Source organism: Pelophylax lessonae (genome assembly GCF_965119305.1).
Source record: "Pelophylax lessonae genome assembly, chromosome: 6".
Lineage (NCBI taxonomy): Eukaryota > Metazoa > Chordata > Amphibia > Anura > Ranidae > Pelophylax > Pelophylax lessonae.
This window is the reverse complement of record NC_138773.1, coordinates 232,175,633-232,197,777: the sequence shown is the minus strand read 5'-3', so window position 1 is coordinate 232,197,777 and position 22,145 is coordinate 232,175,633. Positions and strand designations below refer to the sequence as shown.

At 39.4% G+C, this 22,145-nt stretch overlaps 1 protein-coding gene across 1 annotated transcript in view; it reads left to right on the top strand.

Annotated features, from left to right (window-relative positions):
* Nucleotides 1-22,145, top strand: part of COL6A2 (collagen type VI alpha 2 chain) — a 48,637-nt gene that overhangs the window by 14,052 nt on the left and 12,440 nt on the right. The window contains exons 7-21 of the mRNA XM_082260667.1: nucleotides 80-106; nucleotides 193-219; nucleotides 305-349; nucleotides 688-741; nucleotides 2,626-2,688; nucleotides 7,017-7,079; nucleotides 11,907-11,996; nucleotides 12,193-12,255; nucleotides 12,348-12,410; nucleotides 16,067-16,129; nucleotides 18,185-18,247; nucleotides 18,654-18,704; nucleotides 20,812-20,847; nucleotides 21,515-21,577; nucleotides 21,758-21,820. Coding sequence (XP_082116793.1) covers nucleotides 80-106; nucleotides 193-219; nucleotides 305-349; nucleotides 688-741; nucleotides 2,626-2,688; nucleotides 7,017-7,079; nucleotides 11,907-11,996; nucleotides 12,193-12,255; nucleotides 12,348-12,410; nucleotides 16,067-16,129; nucleotides 18,185-18,247; nucleotides 18,654-18,704; nucleotides 20,812-20,847; nucleotides 21,515-21,577; nucleotides 21,758-21,820 — 834 coding nt within the window. The remainder of the gene's footprint in view (nucleotides 1-79; nucleotides 107-192; nucleotides 220-304; nucleotides 350-687; nucleotides 742-2,625; nucleotides 2,689-7,016; nucleotides 7,080-11,906; nucleotides 11,997-12,192; nucleotides 12,256-12,347; nucleotides 12,411-16,066; nucleotides 16,130-18,184; nucleotides 18,248-18,653; nucleotides 18,705-20,811; nucleotides 20,848-21,514; nucleotides 21,578-21,757; nucleotides 21,821-22,145) is intronic.

Sequence of the window (22,145 nt, the reverse complement as noted above, 5' to 3'; positions counted from 1 at the left end):
CAAAAGAACTACATGTATCACCAATCTGTACTGTTCTCATTATAAGTGATTTTATATAACACAGTTCCTTCTCTTTTAGGGTGTTGCAGGTCTGAAAGGTGAAAAGGTAAAAATGAATTCCTTCATCTGTCAAAAGTTGATATGGCGGGTGTGGTTGGTCACCTGTAACTGTCTTTCTCTTGTGTTTTACAGGGAGATTTTGGAGCAGATGGAAGAAAGGTAAGTCGTTTGGTGGATGGGTGTAATTAAAAGGTTTAGAGGTTGAAGTTTGTGCTTTATTAACTGTTTTCTCTTTATGACACAGGGATCAGCTGGGCTGGCTGGAAGAAATGGTACAGATGGACAGAAGGTGGGTGCAAATCTCTATCTTCATTGTAATAAGACTGTATATACTAAAAATATATATAACATCAAAATAAGAAGATAATTGCTACATTTTGTAGACAGATACTGTATAGAATCCAGCATCATTTTGCCCGCACAACAATGTACAAGCTAAAATGTTTCTGAAGATAATAAATACCTGTGTGTTTTTACTGTTGGAAATGCAGTTTTATTATACAACTTTTCAGTGTTCGTTAAGTAAAGGGTAAAATGGTTTAAAGGACACATTTTATTTTTTAATTTCGTTTTAACAGATAACAATAAATTAATTTTGCTCACAGCCAATTTCAACTTTTTTTTTAGGGTAAATCGGGTCGAATTGGTTCTCCTGGCTGTAAGGGAGATCCTGGAGATAAGGTAAGCTTTCGGGGTCATATATACCATAAGGTGTTGGACGGACAGTTATTATAGTCGCAGGACTGGAGAATACATAGAATGTTCAACCTGTGCTTAGTTTCTTTTTTTTTTTTTTTATTACCCATTGTTTGGCCATTTTGTGAGAAAATACAGAAAAAGGATTGTATGGGTAAAAAAAAAAAAGGCGCAGGGTTTATTAAAAGGGGGGGGGGGCTTCCCTGCATGACAAACAGCATACATGCAGCTCTACTTTTCTGTTTCTGGAAAGGCTGTCAATTAAAACTTTAAAATCAAATAGTTTACAGACTTAACTGTCATATTTTTGTATTAACTAGTGAAAAAATAAAGCACGAGGAGTCTGTAAACCCCCCCCCCCCCAAAAAAAAACCCATTGTTGGCAGGAGCCTTGATTAGCATAATGAATACAGCCCTGACAGCATAAACAGGAACCACCCACCTCTGAAAGTGGGCATGTACTGCTTTGTTCTAAAGAAATAAGCAATGACCATTTCATCTGATAGATTTACAATTTAAGTTTTTATAAGCTAAGCTAAGTGAACTTCCCTAATAGGCAGCCATGCCTGGTAAGTACCTTGACCTCTTATAGGCATATAATACCTGTTTTGCAGTTATGAATACCCATCCCCTGCCTTCTCTTGTGCCTCACTGTTAGTGAATGATGCTGTCCATCATGAAAATGAAGTAATAGTAATATGTGGAAGAAGATGGGGTCCATTAGACTTCATTAACTAAAGTCACTATTTGCATATTACACCATTCTGGTGCTCCTTTCCCTTTAAGAAATGATACAGCATATCTGTTCATGACCATTCATTGGGGAATTCTGCACAGTAACAATGTTCACTCTTATGCTTTCCATACACTATACGAAAAATCGTTCAAACTAATTTTCAAAAAACGAACACTCGGCCATGAGAGCAAACGGTCGCGCCATCATGTAATGACCGAGAAATTATTCAATGGACATAAATGAATCAGTTTTTTGTTAGTTTTTTGCAAACAGTTTGGACGAGACACACATTACCCTTTCAAATTATCGTTCCTTCGGCAGAAAATTTCCAAACTTGTCCTTTGTTTTTTAGGCTCAAAAACGTCACAACCGATTACCAATTTGTGCCCATTAACTGGCCGAAAAACGAAAGAACTGTCCAAATGAATTTCGGCCGATTTTTCGTATAGTGTATGGCTAGCATTAGTTTGCCATATTTGCATGGAAGCATGATATTTATTGGACAGTTTGAAAAAAATCATAGGTGGTTGCAAGATAGGTAATATTTGATTATTCTAAAAAATATAGTTATAACAAGATAACTTTATTGCAGGTAAAATAAGCATTATATCTCATTTGTAGGCGCTCAGATAAATGAATTACAGATAGCTCTGTTACTTATTCTGTAGCAAAATTTAGGATAACTGCTTAGCCATAGCCATGCCAATATTTATGAAGAGGTGTGTGCTCTGTACAGAATAATTGGTTATGCATTGCTAGTATAGGTGAACATTTAGACAAATGCCATTTGCTAAATATCCAAAGTAAGCCAGTAAGTGTAGATTTATTTCAGAATGGTACCAGGTACATGACTAAGCTGCTGGTTGTGTACCTGTTGCCCTTCTGAAATAAACTTACACTTGGATCTGACAAACAAACATTGTCAGCTTACATTGGACTTGGTTGGAGGATCAGGGCAGAGCAGGAAAACTTTGCTTTGCTCAATTAGGTTATGTTATTGGGTGACTTTGGAGGTTTTTGTGTTCCTTTTAGAAACTTCTAACGCTATAGACCTTCCTAAACATATTCTAGACTTGGGAAATTTAACATATGTATAAATGTTGTTGAAATGCTTTATATTATTTATTCTTCAGGGCCCTCTTGGTTATGCAGGCGATGCTGGAGACAGAGGAGATGATGGAGACCCTGGACCAAAGGTGTGTGATTTCTTTATGCATTCATTCATAGGAGATAAGGCATCACAGAAGACTTTATTTATATTCATTGTGGCTTACATCTGTTTATTCATCTAAAAAGGTCTTGCTTTTGCAAGATATACAGCAAGTAGTCCCAATGGTCATCTTCATTAGATTTTGGTAGACTCCTATGCTCATGAACCCCCACTTTTTTAGTGATCGGCTTTAAATCAAGAATTAAGGTGGTTGTAACTCCTTACATATGCTGAATGAAGTGATCAGCCTCAGGTGATACACAGAGATGAAACAAATCCTCCTACATAGGTTCTCCATGATTACTTGCAGTTTACATCCATTCAAAGTACAAAATGTATGCAGCTTGCCTGAGGAAGGAGGCGAGGAACTGACGTTACTCTCGGCAGAGCTCAGCGAGCAGAGCAGAGAGCTGATTGGAGGGAAGGGACACACCCCTCTTCACACAGGAACAGAGCTGAGGCTGTTAATCATAGGCTGGGTGCTGGAGCTCCCTTCCCTGTCTCCTTATTTCTCTCAGTGTCAGGAAAACCTGTCAGCATACCTCCCAACTTTGTGAGATGGAAATGTGGGACACCTATTAGCAAAAGTATATAGACATAGGACACCCCCCCCCCTAGCCCCCTTAAAGGAAAATTATACAAAAAAAGTGATTCAGTAAACCCCACAAGCTTTTTTTTACTACTATTCCTTTATATTGGCTTCTGAAAGTTACAAATGCAGCAATTTAGAAGTTTAGTATTGGGAAACACTTTTTGAAAGATAAAAAGTGCATTTTATATCCAGCTATATAGATCAGACCAAAATGAGGGACAAATACGGAGGAAGGAGGGACAAAAAGACTTTATTCCAAATCAGGGACAGTCCCCTGAAATCAGGGACAGTTGCGAGCTATGCTGTCAGAAGTGACTCATGCTGATGGCAGAGGAACAAAGGCAGCAAACAGAAAAGTGCTCTGGATTTAGTACAAACTATAGAGAGATTTGCTTTGTTCATATTTCATGACATAGATTTACAACCACTTTAAGCTGTCAAGTAGCTATTCCCGATGGGACTGATAGGCTTTGTAGTACCATTTTGCTTAGCTGAGGACAGTCTAATCTGCAACAGTTTTTTTCATCAAGAATTGGGCATGTAGTATTTTAAGTCTAAGAGTCTAAAGGGTTGATTTACGAAAGGCAAGTAGACTGTGCACTTTGCAAAGTGCAGTTGCCCTCTGCAAGCGCAGTTGCCCCAGAGCTTATTAAATGAGGTAAGGCTTCACTTTGCAAAGAATATCCAATCACGTGCAAGGAAAAAAAAAGAAAAGGCATTTTTGCTTGCACATCATTGGATGATGGAAGTCAGTAGAGCTTCTGCTCATTTACTAAGCTCTGGAGCAACTGCACTTGCAGAGTGCCCAGTCTTTCTGCCTTTAGTAAATCAAACCCCTAAGTGTCAAACATTCAGATTATACAGAGGATGATGGAAGCACCAATGGAACACCATCATGGACATTTAAGGCTAGATTGGGTCACATTGGGCAACTTACTAAAAAGCTCATCAAAACATACAATAAATTCTCATCAGATAATTTTCCTGTGTGTGTGGCAGTTTTAGATACACATATAATACAGTTGCCTGAAAAAAACAATACAGTAAACCCCCCTCCATTGCGGGGGTTACGTTCCGGACCCAGCCGCGAAAAGTGAAATTCCGCGAAATAGAAAAACCCTATTAAAATGCATTGTAGGCATGATTTTTTTACTGTCACTGTACATGTAGAAGCATTTTAAGGTCTTTAAACACACTTTTAAAACAATAGAAACTCATTTAAACACATAAAAGATACTTAGAGACAGAGCAAGAGCTATGAAAAACACAAAAATCTTTCATTTTTAATGATTTATATAGTAAAATAACATTACAAAAAAAAACGCGAATTACCGGGACCGCAAAAACTGAACCGCGATGTAGCGGGGGATTACTGTATTTAAAACAATGTGGGCTTTTTTGGTTAATTGTCTTAAATTTGAACTAAATGCATTTTGTTTTAGTTTGGAGAGGGTAACGGAGGGTTAGAACCACTGCCAGTCTTTCTTTGTCATCTGTATCCCATTAGGGGAGATTTTCCTTCACTTCCTGTCCTATAGCCAAAACAGGAAGTGAGAAGAAATCCCTCCTAAGTGAGGGAATCCCTGGTTTTTACCAGGGTCACCAGAACTAATGGTCCCTTTGGAAGATTTGCATTCTATTCATATACTTTCAGTGATAATGGTAAACAGGACAAATAGAGAGGATGAATCTCCCTAATAGGGACACAGACAGCAATAAAAACCTGACAGTTGTTGTACACCCTCTCTATTCTATCCAAAAGTAAAAAAGAAGCCTTGTCTTTAGTTATACTTTATTTAAATAATGAGGCTACAATAAGACAGTACAGTTTTTTTAAAAATCTATTTACTCATTTGTGTGCTGATCCCAAGGCTGAAAATCCAACAAAGAATAGCAGGGAAGCCACTAGGAGATAACCAGAAAGAGAATTTTGCAAGGCCAGTCTCAATAATTCCTCAGTACACGTTTGGTTTAACACTTGCCTACTGAGGCTGGACAGCTAACAAGTGCTCATACCAGCCTATAATCACATTCATGTTATTTAGCTCTCTGGAATCTTCTAGAGTAGCTAGGTCACTAGTCTAGACCTTGCATATACTACACATTCTGGATATCATGTCCACTGAGAGGTTTTTGGTGAACTACAATGGATAGTTAAAAATGTTGAAAGTTATTTTGTGTTGAGATTGCACTTTATTCTTTATAAACACATGAAAAATGAAAATGTGAGAAAATACCCATGGTGACCAACCGGATTCTTTGTTTTGTGTTCCAGAGATTAAGGCTTCTTTCACACGGTCCGCCGCGGATCCGTGTTGCTCAGCCGGGAGCGGATGACAGCTCCGTCTCCGCTTGCAGAGCGGAGAGGGAGGTGTCTCAGCACCCGCTGCCCTCTATGGGGGATCGGAGGAGAGCGGACCGCTTGTCCGCTCTCATCAGATCCGCTCCGCTCCGATTACTGAACGGATGGAAAAATAGGGTTTCCATCCGTCCAGATTTCAGCACAGGATCGGATGCGGATGGCAGCGGGTGTCAGCGGAGGTGACCTCCGCTGACACCCGCTGCCCCATAGAGCTGCATGGAGGATCCGATCAGATCCGCCTAAAAAACTGACAGGCGGATCTGATCGGACCGCCCGTGTGAAAGAGCCCTAAATCAGTTTGGCTACCATAAGTAACAACTGCTGGTTTTTATACAACTTCTTTTCTCATGTTTTTATAATTAGCCCTCAGGTCTCAATGGAACATTTTTTCCTAAATATAGTGGCATTATTCATAAATTCTCCACTAGAGGGAGCCCAAAGATTTGTAAAAAACTAAATGCACCAACTTGAATCACGTAAAAAGTCTGAAAATATATATAAGATACAGTCAACCTACTGTATATCACCATTTCATAATTCCTGCGTTAATTACAAATTGCCAAAAATATTGTATAGAAGTGTTAGGGAACTCTAATTAGTTTGCTAGTGTCTACACATACACAATGTAACGCGAACAGTCCCTTTAGCATTTCTTAGCTCAGGGGTGTCCAAACTTTTTTCAAAGAGGGCCAGATTTGATGAAGCGAACACGCGTGAGGGCCGACCGTTTTGTCTGACATTCTTTAGACCATTAAAATTAAATGCAAATTAACTATTTTATGCAAAGTTTATTGCAAACGGGCATACTTTTCATTTTGTCACATTGATGACAAATCTAAACAGGTGTTAAATCACTCTGCCTTTCATATCTGAAGGCCAGATGAAAAAAAAATCCAGGAAGCTGAAATATATGTCAGGAACATTGTAAAGTACATTACATATTATTGGTAATAAATGTTGTCTGTCAACTTTTAAGTTAAAAAAATATGAACAGGAACATAACACATATAAGTATACATGTTGTGTTCAAATATATTTATAACTGATTTAGACCAACTGACGTTAACTGAGATTTTACAATGTATTCATCTCCTTTCTGGAGCATGCGTGTCATACAAGGGTTAAGAGCTATATGAACCCACCCATGATGATCAATGATGGCAGCAATAATAGTCAGGAATGATGCCAATGTATTTTTCAAAATGACCTATGGGGCCGTATTAAAGCGACCCGCGGGCCGCAATTGGCCTGTGGGCCGGACTTTGGACATGCCTGTCTTAGCTTTTTGTTATAGCCACACGCTTGACTACTTAATGGATTTCTTTTTAGATTGTTCATGTTTGAGGATTTCTTTTTCCAGGGTGATGCTGGAAGGCCTGGACGTAATGGACCACCAGGGCCATTCGGAGAGAAAGGAGATAAGGTAACCTGACATAGAAACATTTTCACACTTTCTGTATCACTTACTACCTGCTGGACTTTCTCTATGGTACTTTTGGAACATGCTTATCATAGAAACCCCTTCCTTCACCATTAGATGTTTTACTATATTTGAGCATAGATTCTGACTTTAGTTTGTTTTTATAAGATATTGTTTGATAGGTTGTGTGGCTATTGCAGTTTGAGCATCACATATGCTCATTTTATTGCCACTTTCATTAATTCTTTTGGTTTTACTACTGGTTGTGCCTTATTTTTCCTCACTGGTACAGGTATTTTGCACTACATATTGGTCTGAGCTGTTTTATATATATATATATATATATATATATAGTCAGTGTATCTTCATAATTTACATATTCTCTAATTTTCAATACTATATTGCGAAAATATTATGTAGCTAAATTTTTTTTTTTTCATATTTATACTTCTAGATTCTCTTTTTTTAAATATGCATAAATTAGGTCTATTTTTTTTTTTCTCGCTCATTGAGAGACACAGGAAGTCTCTAACTTTTAGGTTATATGTACACCTTCTGGGGGATTGGACAGTGGCAAACATAAGTCTGTAGGCCAGTCCAGGATAACAGCCTTTTATTACCAGGATGTCTCAGTTCCAACTAACCTATTTTTTGCTAGTACTTTTTTTATTCTGCAGTTTTATCATGAATCATACCTGTCTCTATCAGCCTGGCTTTTAGAATACTACGTCCTATGCTCGATGGACTGGAAATGTCAGTTATAGCCTGGAAGTGACCTCGGACATTGGGTTTCTCATGGGGCACTTTCCAGATTTTGTTTATTTTACATATATGCTGTCCCTTACATATATGCTGTCCATGGCACTTTAACAGAATAGAAAAAAGTATTAAATTGTTCACATTTCAGGATATATTTATACCATTTTGATAATTTATGCAAAGAACATAGAAGCGTATTATCATATGACATACTTCTCATTAATACCAGCCAAAGACATTTTTGTAACCCCCCCCCTGTAAACCTCTAAGGTTGGGTTCACACATGTGCAATGCGAATTGAAGCTCTGTTTTCCCAGCTAATTGACAAAGTAGTTGTTCAGCACTTTAGGTCAGTTTTTGATCAGTATCAGGTCCGGTTTGCATCAGGATCAGGTCAGGATTTTATCCTGTTTACAACTAGGAATGGGCTCTGTGTTTGAGTCGAATGTAAGTTCGACGTTAACATCAGCTGTTCGTGTGTTTGCGGTGTTTGGGGTGCTCAGCGGGAAGTTCGCCCACCGATGAGTGCCCCATAATGCACTGCGCTGTTGCAGTGCATTGATTGCTGATGATGGGCCAAAGCATGCACCTGACCTGTATGCTTTGGCCAATCACAGCACAATGTACTGTGAGAGCCATGACTGGCCAAAGACAGAGTGCCTTTGGCCAATCATGGCTCAGGGACTAAGTCCACCCCCCACACTATATAAGGCTGCTGCTTACATGCTAGCCATGAATAGTGTTTTGCAATAGAGACTAGATAGGTAGTTAGTAGATAGTGTGTTGAGTTAGTTTAGTGCAGTCACTGTAGTGTACAGGCATACCCCACTTTTAAAATGTATAGATATGTTGTAGTCCTGGGTCCCCTCTCGCTGCTCCCCAAGAGTGCATGCCAAGCTGACCAAGATTTCCCATAGACGCCAATGAGCACTGAAAGCTGAAAATTGGTCTGGGCAGAAAGGGGGTGAAAGTGCCCTGTATTTAAGTGGTTAAAGAGAAAGTAAAGTCTGTTGTTTTTTTTTTTTTTCTTACCTGGAAAGTAAAGGCATATTGTGCTAATATGCATCACATTCTAGCACATTAGGTGAGCCCCCATTAGGGAACGACTTGTTAAAGGGGGCCTCCAGATTCCGATAAGCCCCTCACCCGCAGACCCTGACAACCACAGCCCAAAGTTGTTCCCAACATGGGGACAAGGTGCCCCGCCCCAAAGCAGCCACCCCCCCCCCATATGTTGAGGGCATGTGACCTTATTTGGTTCAGGAAGGGAGGCGCTCGCTCATCCCCCCCTTTTATGACCTGCCAGACTGCAAGCTTAGCTAAAGGGTCTGGTATGGATTTTGAGGAGGACCCTATGCCGTTTTTTTATTTTTTTTATTTCTTTTTATCTGTATTGCTAGGAGCTGACAATACATTACAGCTGTGAGCAAGTTTAAATTACATATTTTCCTTTATAAGTGTAAGTATTGCAGCAGCCCGCTCTATACATCATACAGATGCGCCACTTTACAAGTACATTAAGGGGACCCCCCCAGGCATATTTAAAGGAATTTTTCATTTTTATTGTTTCACTGTAAGCATCATTAAAATCACTGCTCCTTTAAAAACTATTGCGCTATAAGCAAAAAAAGAGCGACAGTTCTGAAAAAAAAAAATCCAATAAAAAAATTACAAAATAAAACTTTTTTATCAATTTAGGCCAATATGTATTCTGACACATATTTTTGGTAAAAAAATCCCAATAAGTGTATATTGATTGGTTTGCACAAAAGTTATTGTGTCTACAAACTAGAGGATAGATCAATGACACTGGCTGGGAAGGGGTTAACACCAGGGGCAATCCAAGGGTTAAGTGTGCTCCTAGAGAGTGCTTTCTAACTGTATGGGGGATCGACTCACTGGATGAACACAGAGACCTGTGCTTCTAAACAGGAGGAACACAGGATCCCTTTGTTCATCTCTGACAGAACAGCGGTCTGCCGTGTTTACATAGGCAGGCCGCTGTTCTGTCTCCATGGGGGAGCAATCGCAGGACCCACTGACTGGCTCCTCCTCTGGCCAATCGGCCCTTGTGTGCGCCTCCGGCGGCGCACGCACGCCCCCACCATCTTTTACACAAAGCGACATACAAGGTACATCATTTTGCGTAATAAAGCCGACCTGCTGCAGTAAAACTACGGCGGCTGGTTGGCAAGTGGTTAACTATAATAAGCTCACTTTGAGCAAGATAACACGATACAAGATACAAGAGTATCCCAGAGTCTCTACTACGGGTTCAACATAACCACTTAGGGACGATCCGCCTTGTACAGCTGATGAGTGACTGCTATAGTCATAGCGAGGTACCAATACATCGCTGCCTACTTCTGGGTTTAGGGCATACGATTGTACACAGCAGGAGCCTGTCAGCAAATCCCAGTCACTGATTTGCGACCGGGTCCTGCTGATCGGCTGTGTACATTCACAGCCCAGAGCTCTTTACGCAGGGAACGATATCCGTGTTTCTCATTCCTGTGATGATACATTTATAGATTCGTTAGTAAAAGCAGCACACTTTACACACATTACACATAGTTAGGCACATATTTAACCCCTTGATTGCCCTATATGTTAACCCCTTCCCAGCCAGTGTCATTAGTACAGTGACAGTGTACAGTATAGTATTATCACTAATTACTGTTTTATTGTCACTGGTGATGTCAGTGGCAGTTAGTCAGTCCTCCCCCAAGCGTCAGTTAGTGTCAGATTGCCCGCTGCACTATCGAAGTACCATTATAAGTCATGGATCGCCACTATTAGAAGTATAAAAAAAATAAAAATTCTACAGTAAGATATAAACTATAGTTTGTAGGAGCTATAACTTTCATGCAAACCACTCAATATATACTTGTTGGGATTTTTTTTATCAAGAATATATAGCAGAATACAATTTGGCCAACATTTATGATGAAATTCGATTTTTAAAATTTTTTTATTGGATATGTTTTATAGCAGAAAGTAAAAAAAAAATATATATTTTTTTTCAAAACTTTGTCTTTATTTGCTTATATTGCAAAAAAAAAATAAAAAAATAAAACAGTGGTGATCAAATACCACCAAAATAAAATTATTTTTGTGTGAAAAAAATGATATAAATGTAATTTGGGTACAACGTTGCATGACCGCGCAATCGCCAGTTAAAGTAGTGTAGTGCCCAATAGTAACAGAAGTCCTGGTCATAAAGGGGGTAAAATATTCCAGAGCTGAAGTGGTTAACAAACTATACCTTTCAATGTTCACACATTGTTGTTTATTACCTCTCCCCAAGGTTGGAGGAGCTGGGGGGGTATAAGACCATAACCAACAGGTCTGTAGCCTGGCTTAAACCATGTTCAAAATTTCCCAACATTTATATATGACATTCTGAGGAGTTAAAGAGGAACTTTATACTGCCAATATACTCATCATGTCCCTCCTCTCCCAAGCCATCTTTGAATATTTGTGTGTGCAGATGTGCCGAAGGTCCCTGCCTAATCTTTGGGACCCAGTAGAAACCTAAGGCACATACTTGCTGGTGTGGTGGCTTCCCACGCATGCGCAGATATGCTGGTATCAGGGACTTTTGACATCTGCGGGGTCTGTATGCAGGTAGTTCATTGTGGCTTGCAGATGCAGAATCCTGCACCACGCATGCACACGTCAGCAAACCTGCCTTCTGGGATGTGTTACGTAGATATCCCAGGAGGCAGCGGAACCCAATGTCATTCTAGCCGAGACGACAAAGACAGAAGTACTGCATTGCAACACAAAAAGGTCAGAATGCATTTAATAAATAAGGTAATAAGCTTCAATTACAGTAAAGAGGGGGGTAGGAGGAGCCAGAAGGAACAAAGTTATTTTAATGGCTGAAGTTCTGCTTTTATGTTGCCAGTAAAAAGCATGGACCACCATCAAATGATTTTTTTAGGAACTGAACTGTAGTTTTTTATTGTTGCAGTGTTATATGCCTATTTTACAGGCATAATGTTCTTATTTATGGTCTTAAAAACATAAAGCATTTACTGCTCTAACACAAGTCTCTATATTTTTCAGGGTCCCTCTGGAAATTCTGGTGCTCCTGGAGCTGCAGGTACAAAAGGGAATAAAGGAGGACCTGGCACAGCAGGACCAAAAGGAGAGCCAGTGAGACATTATCTTCTTGATTATTGCTGCTTATTGTTCTCTGCCCGCTGTTTGTTCTATGTTGTCTATGTGGTTAACTTTCACACTTGCAGTATATTGTGGCTCCCTAGCCGTTCTTCAGTCTTTCTGTATGACTTCTGCTTCACCGAGATCTTTTGCTGCATTAGGCCTTTACTTATTCCAAGTCTTTTTCTAGGGTCGCAGAGGAGATCCTGGTACCAAAGGAGGTGCAGGCACTGATGGACCCAAAGGAGAGAAGGTGAATACATTAGTTACAATAAAATGTGTTGCAGCAATAAATGAATAAAATGACAATGGTGGATGTGCTGTCATAATGTATTTTGGTTTCAGGGAGATCCTGGTCCAGAGGGTCCACGAGGACTTGGTGGAGAAGCTGGCCTAAAAGGAGCAAAGGTAAATACTAAATTCTGCAAACTAGCTAAGTGGCTCTATAAAAAATCTGTTGGCTTGACCACTGTGTGTTGTTTCCCCAGCCTCTTTATAGTCCCCGGGTCATGAAAAGTCACCTCTGGTACTTCCTCAGAACTCCATCCCTCTCACATGCCTCTAGGTAGTGGGCAGACTCTCCCTTGCAAAACCTTAAGCACATGGTTAGGCTTTAGGCCCACCCAGTAGCAGCTTTTCCACACACACACACCGGGTGTTAAAGACCCAGATCACTTGACTTCCTCCAAATAAGTACCCTCTCCCAGCATCCTCAGCGGCCAAAGAAACTCCTATTGATTGGCTGAGAGAAGTATACATATTTATAACCTAGATTCACTGTAATTCATCATACTAATGTCAACGGTAACAGTGCCACCTATTGACAAAAGGGAGGAACCACAGCTAAACCAGGCTTAGGAGGAAACCCATTTGATCTCAAAGACTACAAATTAGCCAGGTTAACTACAAGCCAACAGAGCTAAATTTACTTGTAGCCCTGTTTTAGAGCAATCCATTTTATTTCTTGCTGCAGGCCCCAGTCTCTCACGGTTGCTAAGTGTTGAAAGTCTAGTCTTCTGGAGATCCTGAGACTTACATGCCATGAATTTCTGTGTTTACAGTGACCCATGAGTCACCCAGTGTCACTGAGTTCTGGTGTCCCTGAGTTCCAATGTTCCTTAGTTCTTGTCAATCCAGTTATCAACCTCAGCCTTGTACCTTGCCATGCTTGTCTGATGTCTGCCTTGACCTTGACCTGCCCCCGTTTCCAAGATTTCTTAGTGATTTGGTACATTGCTCTGGTTCTTTCCCGGATCAGCTGCTGTCTGCATGGATGTGTCCAAGGGCCATAGCCTGGCAGTAGTCCTGCAGAAAAGCCAATCACCACTTTCAGGGTGCGCTGGTAAATACCAAGCAATTCTTTAGGCTCTGTGTCTCTGCTCTCCACCTATGTGCAGACTGCACAGAGGGTCCACAATCTTGCCCATACATGAAAAAACATATTTTATTTGTTATTTTAAGCTAGCAGGTAGAGTTCTAGGTTCATTTAAATCTTCTTTCCAGGCTATACTTACACATTATGTTGAAAAAACTTGAGTTAGAGGAGAAAATCCCCATATAAAGCTTTAGTGACATTGCTGAACAATAAATACAGACTGTCAGTACTATCAGTATTTAAGGGCTTGGTTCACACCACAGCGTATGTTGAGCTGCACATCATAATTTGAGTTATACCATATGTTATGGTAACAGTATATATATATACATATATATATATATATATATATATATATATATATATATATATATATATATGTGTTCTGTTCTTGCTAAACGTTTCCCCCTGGCGTGTATGTAGCTCAACATACAGTTTAAACTTTGAATCCTAAAATAACCAGACTGTCTGTAACTTTGGATCTTTATTACAACGAACAGATGGTGGTCATATAAGAATAGGATGTACATGTGCGTGGTGAAACTAGAAATAAACAGATAAATGAACATATAATAAGTACATGAACATAAACAAATGTCCACTGGATATACAGTTAACAGTCTTTAGGCATACCAGCGATACTGCCTCACAACGATAAGGATTTCCTCGGGAACATGTGGTGCAGGCTTAGCTGACTTCCATGTGGTGTATTCTAATGGAGAATGTAAGAAGAACTTGCAATAGGAGGTGGAGCTAGTTACCAGTGATATAACAGGAAATGTGTAATACCATAGAATACTGTCCATCTGTAGTCTTTTGTAAGAGTGGCATCTTGTGGATAATGTTGGTATTACAAGACCAAAGGATATTATTTTTTCCTTATAGACTGAAGGCATGACAGAGTGCGTTTATATATATATATATATATATATATATATATATATATATATATATATATATATATGTTGGAGTGTGTTGCCACTCATTGTTAATTGCATCCCAGCGCACATAAACAGTGCCCTACAGTGCCCCACACAAATGCAAAGGCACTACACACTGCGGTGCTCTGCAGTTTAAAAAAAGTAGAGCATGTGCATTAACCACTTGCCGACCACTCACATGGAGCGTACTGCGGCAAAGTGGTTCGTTATCGTCCAGCGACGTAGGTCTACGTCGCTGGACTCCTCCCCTTGTGGGCGGCGCATGCGCGCCACCGGAGGCTTGCTCCCGCTGTATTCAGAAACAGCGGGAGTCGGGCCAGGGGAGGAGAGGCGGTGATCACTGCCGCTCTTCCCCGATCATCGGGGATCGAGTGATGAGATCCGCCCGCTTGTGTAAACAAAGCGGGCGGATCTCCTAAGTGACAGGCAGGGACAGATTACAGGATTCAGCATAGCTGAACCTGCGATCTGTGCCTGTGTCACACAGTCCCCTCCCCCCACACACGTCAGTAAGCACCAGGCATACATTAACCCCTTGATCACCAATAAAAGTTAACCCCTTCCCTGCCAGTGTCATTTTTACAGTAACAGTGCATATTTATAGCACTGATTACTGTAGTAATGTCACTGGTACCCCCAAAAGTGTCAAAAATTTCAGTTAGGGGTCCGATCTGTCCGCCGCAATGTCGCAGTCCCGCAAAAAAAAATCGCAGATCGCCGCCAGATCGCCGCCATTACTAGTTTAAAAAAAAACAATAAAAATGACATAAATTTCCCGTAGATGGTAGCTGCGATAACTTTTGCGCAAACCAATCAAAATACGCTTATTGCGATTTTTTTTACCAAACATATGTAGCAGAAAACAAATTGGCCTAAAATGTTAAAAAATTTAGATTTTTACATTTTTTGGGGGGAATTTCATATAAAAAAAATGTGAACAATATTGTTATTTTTTCAAAATTGTCGCTCTTTTTTTGTTTATAGCGCAAAAAGTAAAAATCGCACAGGTGATCAAATACCACCAAAAGAAAGCTCTATTTGTGGGGGAAAAAAGGGACATAAATTTGGGTACAGCGTCGCACGGCCGCGCAATTGTCCGTTAAAGTAACGCAGTGCCGAATCGCAAAATATGACCTGGTCAGGAATGGGGTAAAATCTACCGGTCTTAAAGCGGTTAAAAATACGCTCATTGAGAATTTTTTTTGTCAAAAATATGTAGCTAAATACATTTTGGCCTAAATATATGACAAAAATGAATATATTGGATATTTTTTAACTGTCAAAGTAGAAAAATATTGTTATTTTTTCAAAATTGTCGCTTTTTTTTATTAATTTCGCAAAAAATGAAAAGCGCAGAGGTGATCAAATACCACCAAAAGAAAGAAGAAGTTTGTAGGGAAAAAAAGGACGTAAATTTTGTTTGGGTACGGCATTGCATGACCGCGCAATTCTCAGTTAAAATCGCACAGTGCCGAATCGCAAAAAGTGGCCTGGACGTAAAGCAGGAAAATCCTCCGGTACTAAAGTGGTTAAAGTGCATCTACAGCCTATTTAGAATGTGTGTGTTGAATTGCACTGTGATTGTAATCCTAATAGTGAATGAATACTCCACATTCACAAATGCCTCCAGGTGTAGCCTAGGAGTAATAAATGGAAATATATTAAAGGTGTATATAAAATCCACAGCTGTGCTTGTACTGGAGGTAGTGGTGATTAAACTGTATACTAATCCAATTCTTTCCTTAAAGGGTGATCTTGGAGCTCCAGGACCAAGGGGAGGGCAGGGAACAGTTGGAGTGCCTGGCAAAAATGTAAGTGTGCTTGTTATGTTTTACCCTTACCTTGTAAAACAACCCATTCACTTTAAAATAGAAATTAAAGGCAAAACATATGTTTGTATATATAATCTATCTATCTATCTATCTATCTATCTATCTATCTATCTATCTATCTATCTATCTATCTATCTATCTATCTATCTATCTATCTATCTATCTATCTGTCTATATTTTTTTTTCTACTTTTATTCATTAGTTATCACATGACTTCTGTTCTCAGCTACAAAAGGGGCTTGGAAAGGTGGGGTTGGAGACTGCAGGGGGAAGTCTGTCAACAGGCACAGAAAGAGCAAGTCTTGGCCTTTGGAGAACAGGCAGTGACCACACTGGGAAGGATGTGCTTCTATGCATAGCGTGGTCAGTTTGAAATAAGGAGGCAGGGGGAATGGCAGGATCACCAGGTATTCTGCGCAAAGGAAGAAATACAAAGAGAACAGAATACTTTTTAACACAAACACAGTGCAACAGACACATATCAGGAATATGAGATGTTGGAGTAGCATACACCTTGTGCAGTCATGAGCTCTGTTTCATTGCGGCACAGCAATAATGTGTAAATATAATCCCAATAAGGCACTAAGAAAGGATAAAGTATTTTTCTATAAATAGTCTCTTTGGCAAGGTATCTTGTTATTTGAGAGTATTGGGCACAATGCACTAAGCAATATGTTACCGCATTCGAGTATGCGATAACATATTGCAGAATGTAAAAAAAAATGGTGCAATTAATGAAGAAACTCACATGCATTATCTAGTTGAAGATACCTCATGATATCATGCAGTAAGTTATCGCATGCAACCCGCATGAACAGAATCCATTTAGAACTTGGGTGAGGAGATGGGAAAAAGAGGACTGGAAAATTCCCACAATCTCACCTGCGACCATCTGGTATGATGCCTTTCCAAAAAAATGTAAGGCTGAGAGCCACTTGGTCATGGCTGGTATGGCATGACTTCTCTGTGTAGATTACTCAAGGCACCCGATCAGTTGAATATAGAGCTCCATTATCAGTTGCTTGGATAACCTGAACTTCTGCAGAGTCTCAGCTTTAAAGAATTGATCAAGAAGTGTGCGCTCCTTCAAGGTTCTTTCCTTCAAAAGGACCACTAATTCATCTCCTCCTCCTCTTCTGTATTGCCTTAAATTCCAAGATACTGGACGCAAAGAGCTAAATTTTAATAAGATATCCTCTGACAGCCTCTAGATAACACTCCTCAATCTTCTTACACTCCACACACCTCCAGCTTGCGCTTTACTGCCTATGTTTCAACCAATCACTGGGGGGGGGGGGGGTCTGACATTGCCATGTTTACCACATGGTTATAGCAGTAGCAGTAGTTAATTTTCACTTGAATTCTATTTATTAATTTCCTTTAGTAAATTTACTTTAATGCCTTTTTATTCCTTATTTACAGAACGTTTTTAGTGTTTCCGTTAAATACCACATACGAGCGATAGTGAATTGACACTTATGCTATCGCATGCGTTAAGTGATCACTTGATCAACATATCGCATGCGATAAGCTCTCATGAATTGTGCCCATAGTATCTAGCTATTCACTGCATGATGGTGCTTCTATTTAATACTTTTACAGAATACCAGCAATTCAATAAATTAATCCTAGTGGTGCTTTGAATTAAATCTGATGCTGTCTCATATACATTTTGAATGTCTGTCTTATCTGTAAAGAATCATGCCATTTAATCATTTCAGATTTTATGCATTTCTGAAGAATAGACAAATTAGTAGTTGTATAAAAAAAATTACCATCTGCCAGTTCTGCTGATTTGTAAATTGTTCTGAATAAAGCAACTCAGCATTGAGTTTTTGATCTCTTCCATAGTCATCTTTAAATATATTAATACTCACAGTGTTTTTACTATCACCTGAATTGTTTGCATATTCCTGATTTATATCTGCTTCTGCAGTCACTGGTTTCTACCCGAACCAGGGTTTTCTTAACACTTCAGATCTAGTATGTTTTGTTCCCATGTAGTTAAAAAAATGATGTTTGTTTCCTCTGCAGGGCTCACGTGGAGACCCGGGGGACATGGGTGAAAGAGGAAACCCAGGAGCACCAGGACCTAAGGTAGACACGTGTATATAATAAACTATTTATATATAGACTTTTTTATGTGGTTTCCATCCCTCCTTAACTCCTATGAATTTTGACTCTCTTTTCTCACTGTTTACCTATACTCACTGGCAGTCTGTCATTGGTCAAATGGCTAAAGACATTGTTAAAGACACAAATCTATTGAGTTCAGCCACGAAAAAAACAAAAAAAAAACAGACATTGTTATCCTTAGAATTCCTAATCCCAAACAAATGAAAAGCACACTTAGTGTCCACAACTGGAAGGCATAAAAACCCTAAAAGGTGTGCTCTGAATTGCTCTAAGCGAAGAAAATGCCATCCTGTTCCCCCAAAAACAGCAATAAATTCTATAATGCCATTTCTATGTAGTCTGTTAATGCAACTGCATTTTATTTTAGGGAGACAGAGGAAGACCTGGTATCAGCTACCCAGGACCACGGGGAACTTCAGTAAGTAGGAGCACCAAAATTGCATGTGTGTTTTATATATGAATATATATATTTATATATACAGCCCTCAAAATTTCCACTTGCCTCCTCACATTAGGCGAGTGGAAATAAGCTGAGGGCGAGTGTGGAGCCACATGGGAGGGGGGACAGGTGCCACTGGCTGACAGGGTTGAACGGGAGCCAATTCTTCTCTGAGCTTCCACCGCCTGTCATCCTCTTAGCAGGGCCTGGCATACAGCAGGAGTCAGCAAAGAATTACATGAGGTGGGGGTGGGAAGGGGGCTTTGACGAGAGCTGCCAAAGTTTACTTTTCCTATTAACAAGCTGGTGAATGGCTGCTTGGACCACCTAGCAACCAATCACCAGCTTGTTAATAAAAAAAAGTTAACTTTAGCAGCCCCTGCTCCCCTACCCAAGGCTGTGCTCCCCTGTAAGTTTCTCTGCATCCTAAATCACTAAAAGTGTAATTTATTGGTTTTCATATTTTTTTAATGCTATATTTAATATACTATTATAATGTTTACTTAACAAGGCAGTAATGATGTGTACAATGCCTATAGTAGCCAATCATATTTTATGATTATATATTTATCAGTCAGATCAATTTAATAGGCTTTATGTTAATATTGTTAAAGATGTTGTTAATGTTTATTGTTGTAACTTTATTCTGCATAAAACCTTTAACAGTGAAATTGCATTACATAATTTAAGAGGGCGTATTTAGGGGCATAATTAGGGGCGGGAAATAGTAGGGATTGGGTGGGGCAACTGGTGGTGAGTAACTCTTAAGTCCTGGCTTGTAGCTCAGGACTTGGAATTTTTAGCCTAAATATATATAGCTCTTAAAAGTGCTTAATCCTATACTGCTTAGTAATGTACTAAACTAAAGGCAGCACTATATAGTAGGTACGATAAAGTGCTGGATCTAACCTGAAGACAGGAAACCTCATCAGTGCCATGCCAGAGCCTTTTAAAGAATTTCTGCTTTCAAGCTATGTAGAGTGTATGCATGTCCTAATTCCCTACAGACTTGTCAGCCAATTGCCAAGAGTAGCGTCATGTGAGGAGTGGGAGCGTGGATCAGTATTTGCACATACCGAAGTTTAGAAAGTCTGTCTTTCAATGGGGTTGTTTCCAGGGTTGAGGGTTCCAGGAAGAGGATTCCAGTAAAGCTGGTAATTTGATCTGACCTTGCATGGTAACCAATTTGCAACACCACTTTTAATTTAGCAAGTTTAGAAACTGTACAGAGTTACTATTAGATTTTGTTGTCCAATAAGAGATATTTGGAAATGAGATGTCCATTGACATTAGTTACCCTTTATTCTTTACTTGCAATTTCAGACCAGACTACATAACTGATATTTTTATAGGCTACTATGTGCATGTTCAGGAGTATTCAGGCTGCTATCTGTTGTCCTAGTTGCCAGTTCCCATCAGCAGCCTGTTGTTCTCTAGTGGTGCCATGGATATCTGCATGCTTCCAATATCATTCACAATCACACCTTAATATTTGAAGAATTAATTTTCTTTTCAATCATCTATAAAATCATTACACTAAAAATTCAGGAAAACACAGAGTAACTTTTTCTGGTGAAAAAGTGTCTTAGCCTTTTCAACCAGGCCAAATTTATCACAAGAAAATCTGTCATACTGTATAGTCTCATGGAGAATCCACCATCAAGTAAGGGATACCTACCTAGGCATTCATCTTTGATATGCAGTTGCCAACAGTGATTTGGCTTCAAATTAAAGGTCAACCTGTCACAGCCGTGCTGTGAATTGGGAATTCCCCCCTGGAGTCGCATACACTAGTATGAATCAAGACTTCAGTTTTATGTGGAGTTTACCACTAGGGCTTACAGAGTGAAAATAATATGGAACGTTGTAGAGAAGGTGGAATCCTGCCAGGAGTTTGTGCACACATTGCAGATATGATGGCTACCCAATGGTCTGTTTTCTAGTCTGTTGTAGTTCATGTCTGCCACTGTGTGGTGTATAGATTGTTTAATGGCCACACTGTTACCAATGACCCCTAGGCCTATTTATTTATTCTTATATAAAATGAAAAACCTTAATGGATAATTTTTGTCTTTTTTTAATCTAGGGCGATAAAGGAGACAAAGGACCACCAGGCCCTCTGGTGAGACATTATAATATTTTATGTGTTTTGCACTAGACATGGTTTACTCTTATGTGTTCTAAACTACAAAAACATCTATTTATTAGTAATATAACATATAAATACTGTCATACATTATTATCTAACCAGACAATTCAGTAACTGTGGATTGGGGGATCTGAGAGAATTTGTGTGCTTACTGAACTTTTTAGAGCTACTCAGCTTTAGTCATAGCATTTTCCTAAAATAACTCAATACCAGGCAGGTTATTCATATTAAGAGCTTGAATTTAACAGTAGGGCAAATATTTAATTAATGTTATATTTCATAACAACAAACTGGGGTCAGTTTGCCTTATCTGCTATGGTTTATTGCTATGCAGGATACTTTTTTAATGATCATTTAATTTGTCAAACAGTGTGCAAACAACAGAAATCCAGAGCAGCCAATTAGCAATTATCAGTCACCATTTTGACTATTTAATACCAATGAAAGGAACATTGGTTTCTGTGTCCGCACTCTTGTTTTCTGCATCACAGATATACAGTTAGTCTGATATTGTTGCACTTGATTTTCAGTGAAATTACATGATGTGCTTACTAATCTGGACTAATTGTATCATGCTTTTTTTCTAATGTTGCCTTTCATGTCATATCATCTATGAGATCTTCATTTAATCTTTTCGCAGGGAGGACGTGGGGACTTTGGACCAAAAGGGTCAGCTGGACCCAAAGGAGTGAAGGGGGAGTTTGTAAGTAGCCAACCTAAACAGAAGTCACCATCATTGCTGTATCCATTGAGGTTGTCTGCTTTCACTGAATTCAGTGCTTCCTTTATACATGTGTTTACAGTGACTTCATGTTATCTGGTTATGACCAAACAATGATCTATGAAGTACAGTAACATATATTGTGCTATCTCTTTTTTCTAGGGTGACAAAGGTTCCACGGGAGAGCCTGGCCCCCGAGGACCATCTGGGGAACCTGGAGGCGAGGTACATATGTGCATTCTCCTACATGTTTTAACTCTATTAGCTCAAATGTAAAATCACATGAGCTTTTGAATCATCAAAGAACACGTTGGTCACAGAGAGACATCATACATTCCAGGGCAGGAAGCCTTTCTAGGACCCCTGCTTTGTTTGAAAATTGATGTCTCAGCACATCTCTTTTAGACCACCCCTTCACTTTTGCACACTAAAGCCTAGTACACACGATCAGAAAATCGGACGGAAAATACCACTTTCAAAGCGATCGTACAATAATGTGATCCTTAATACATAGCTTTCAAAAGCCGATTATGACAGTTCATCTGAAATT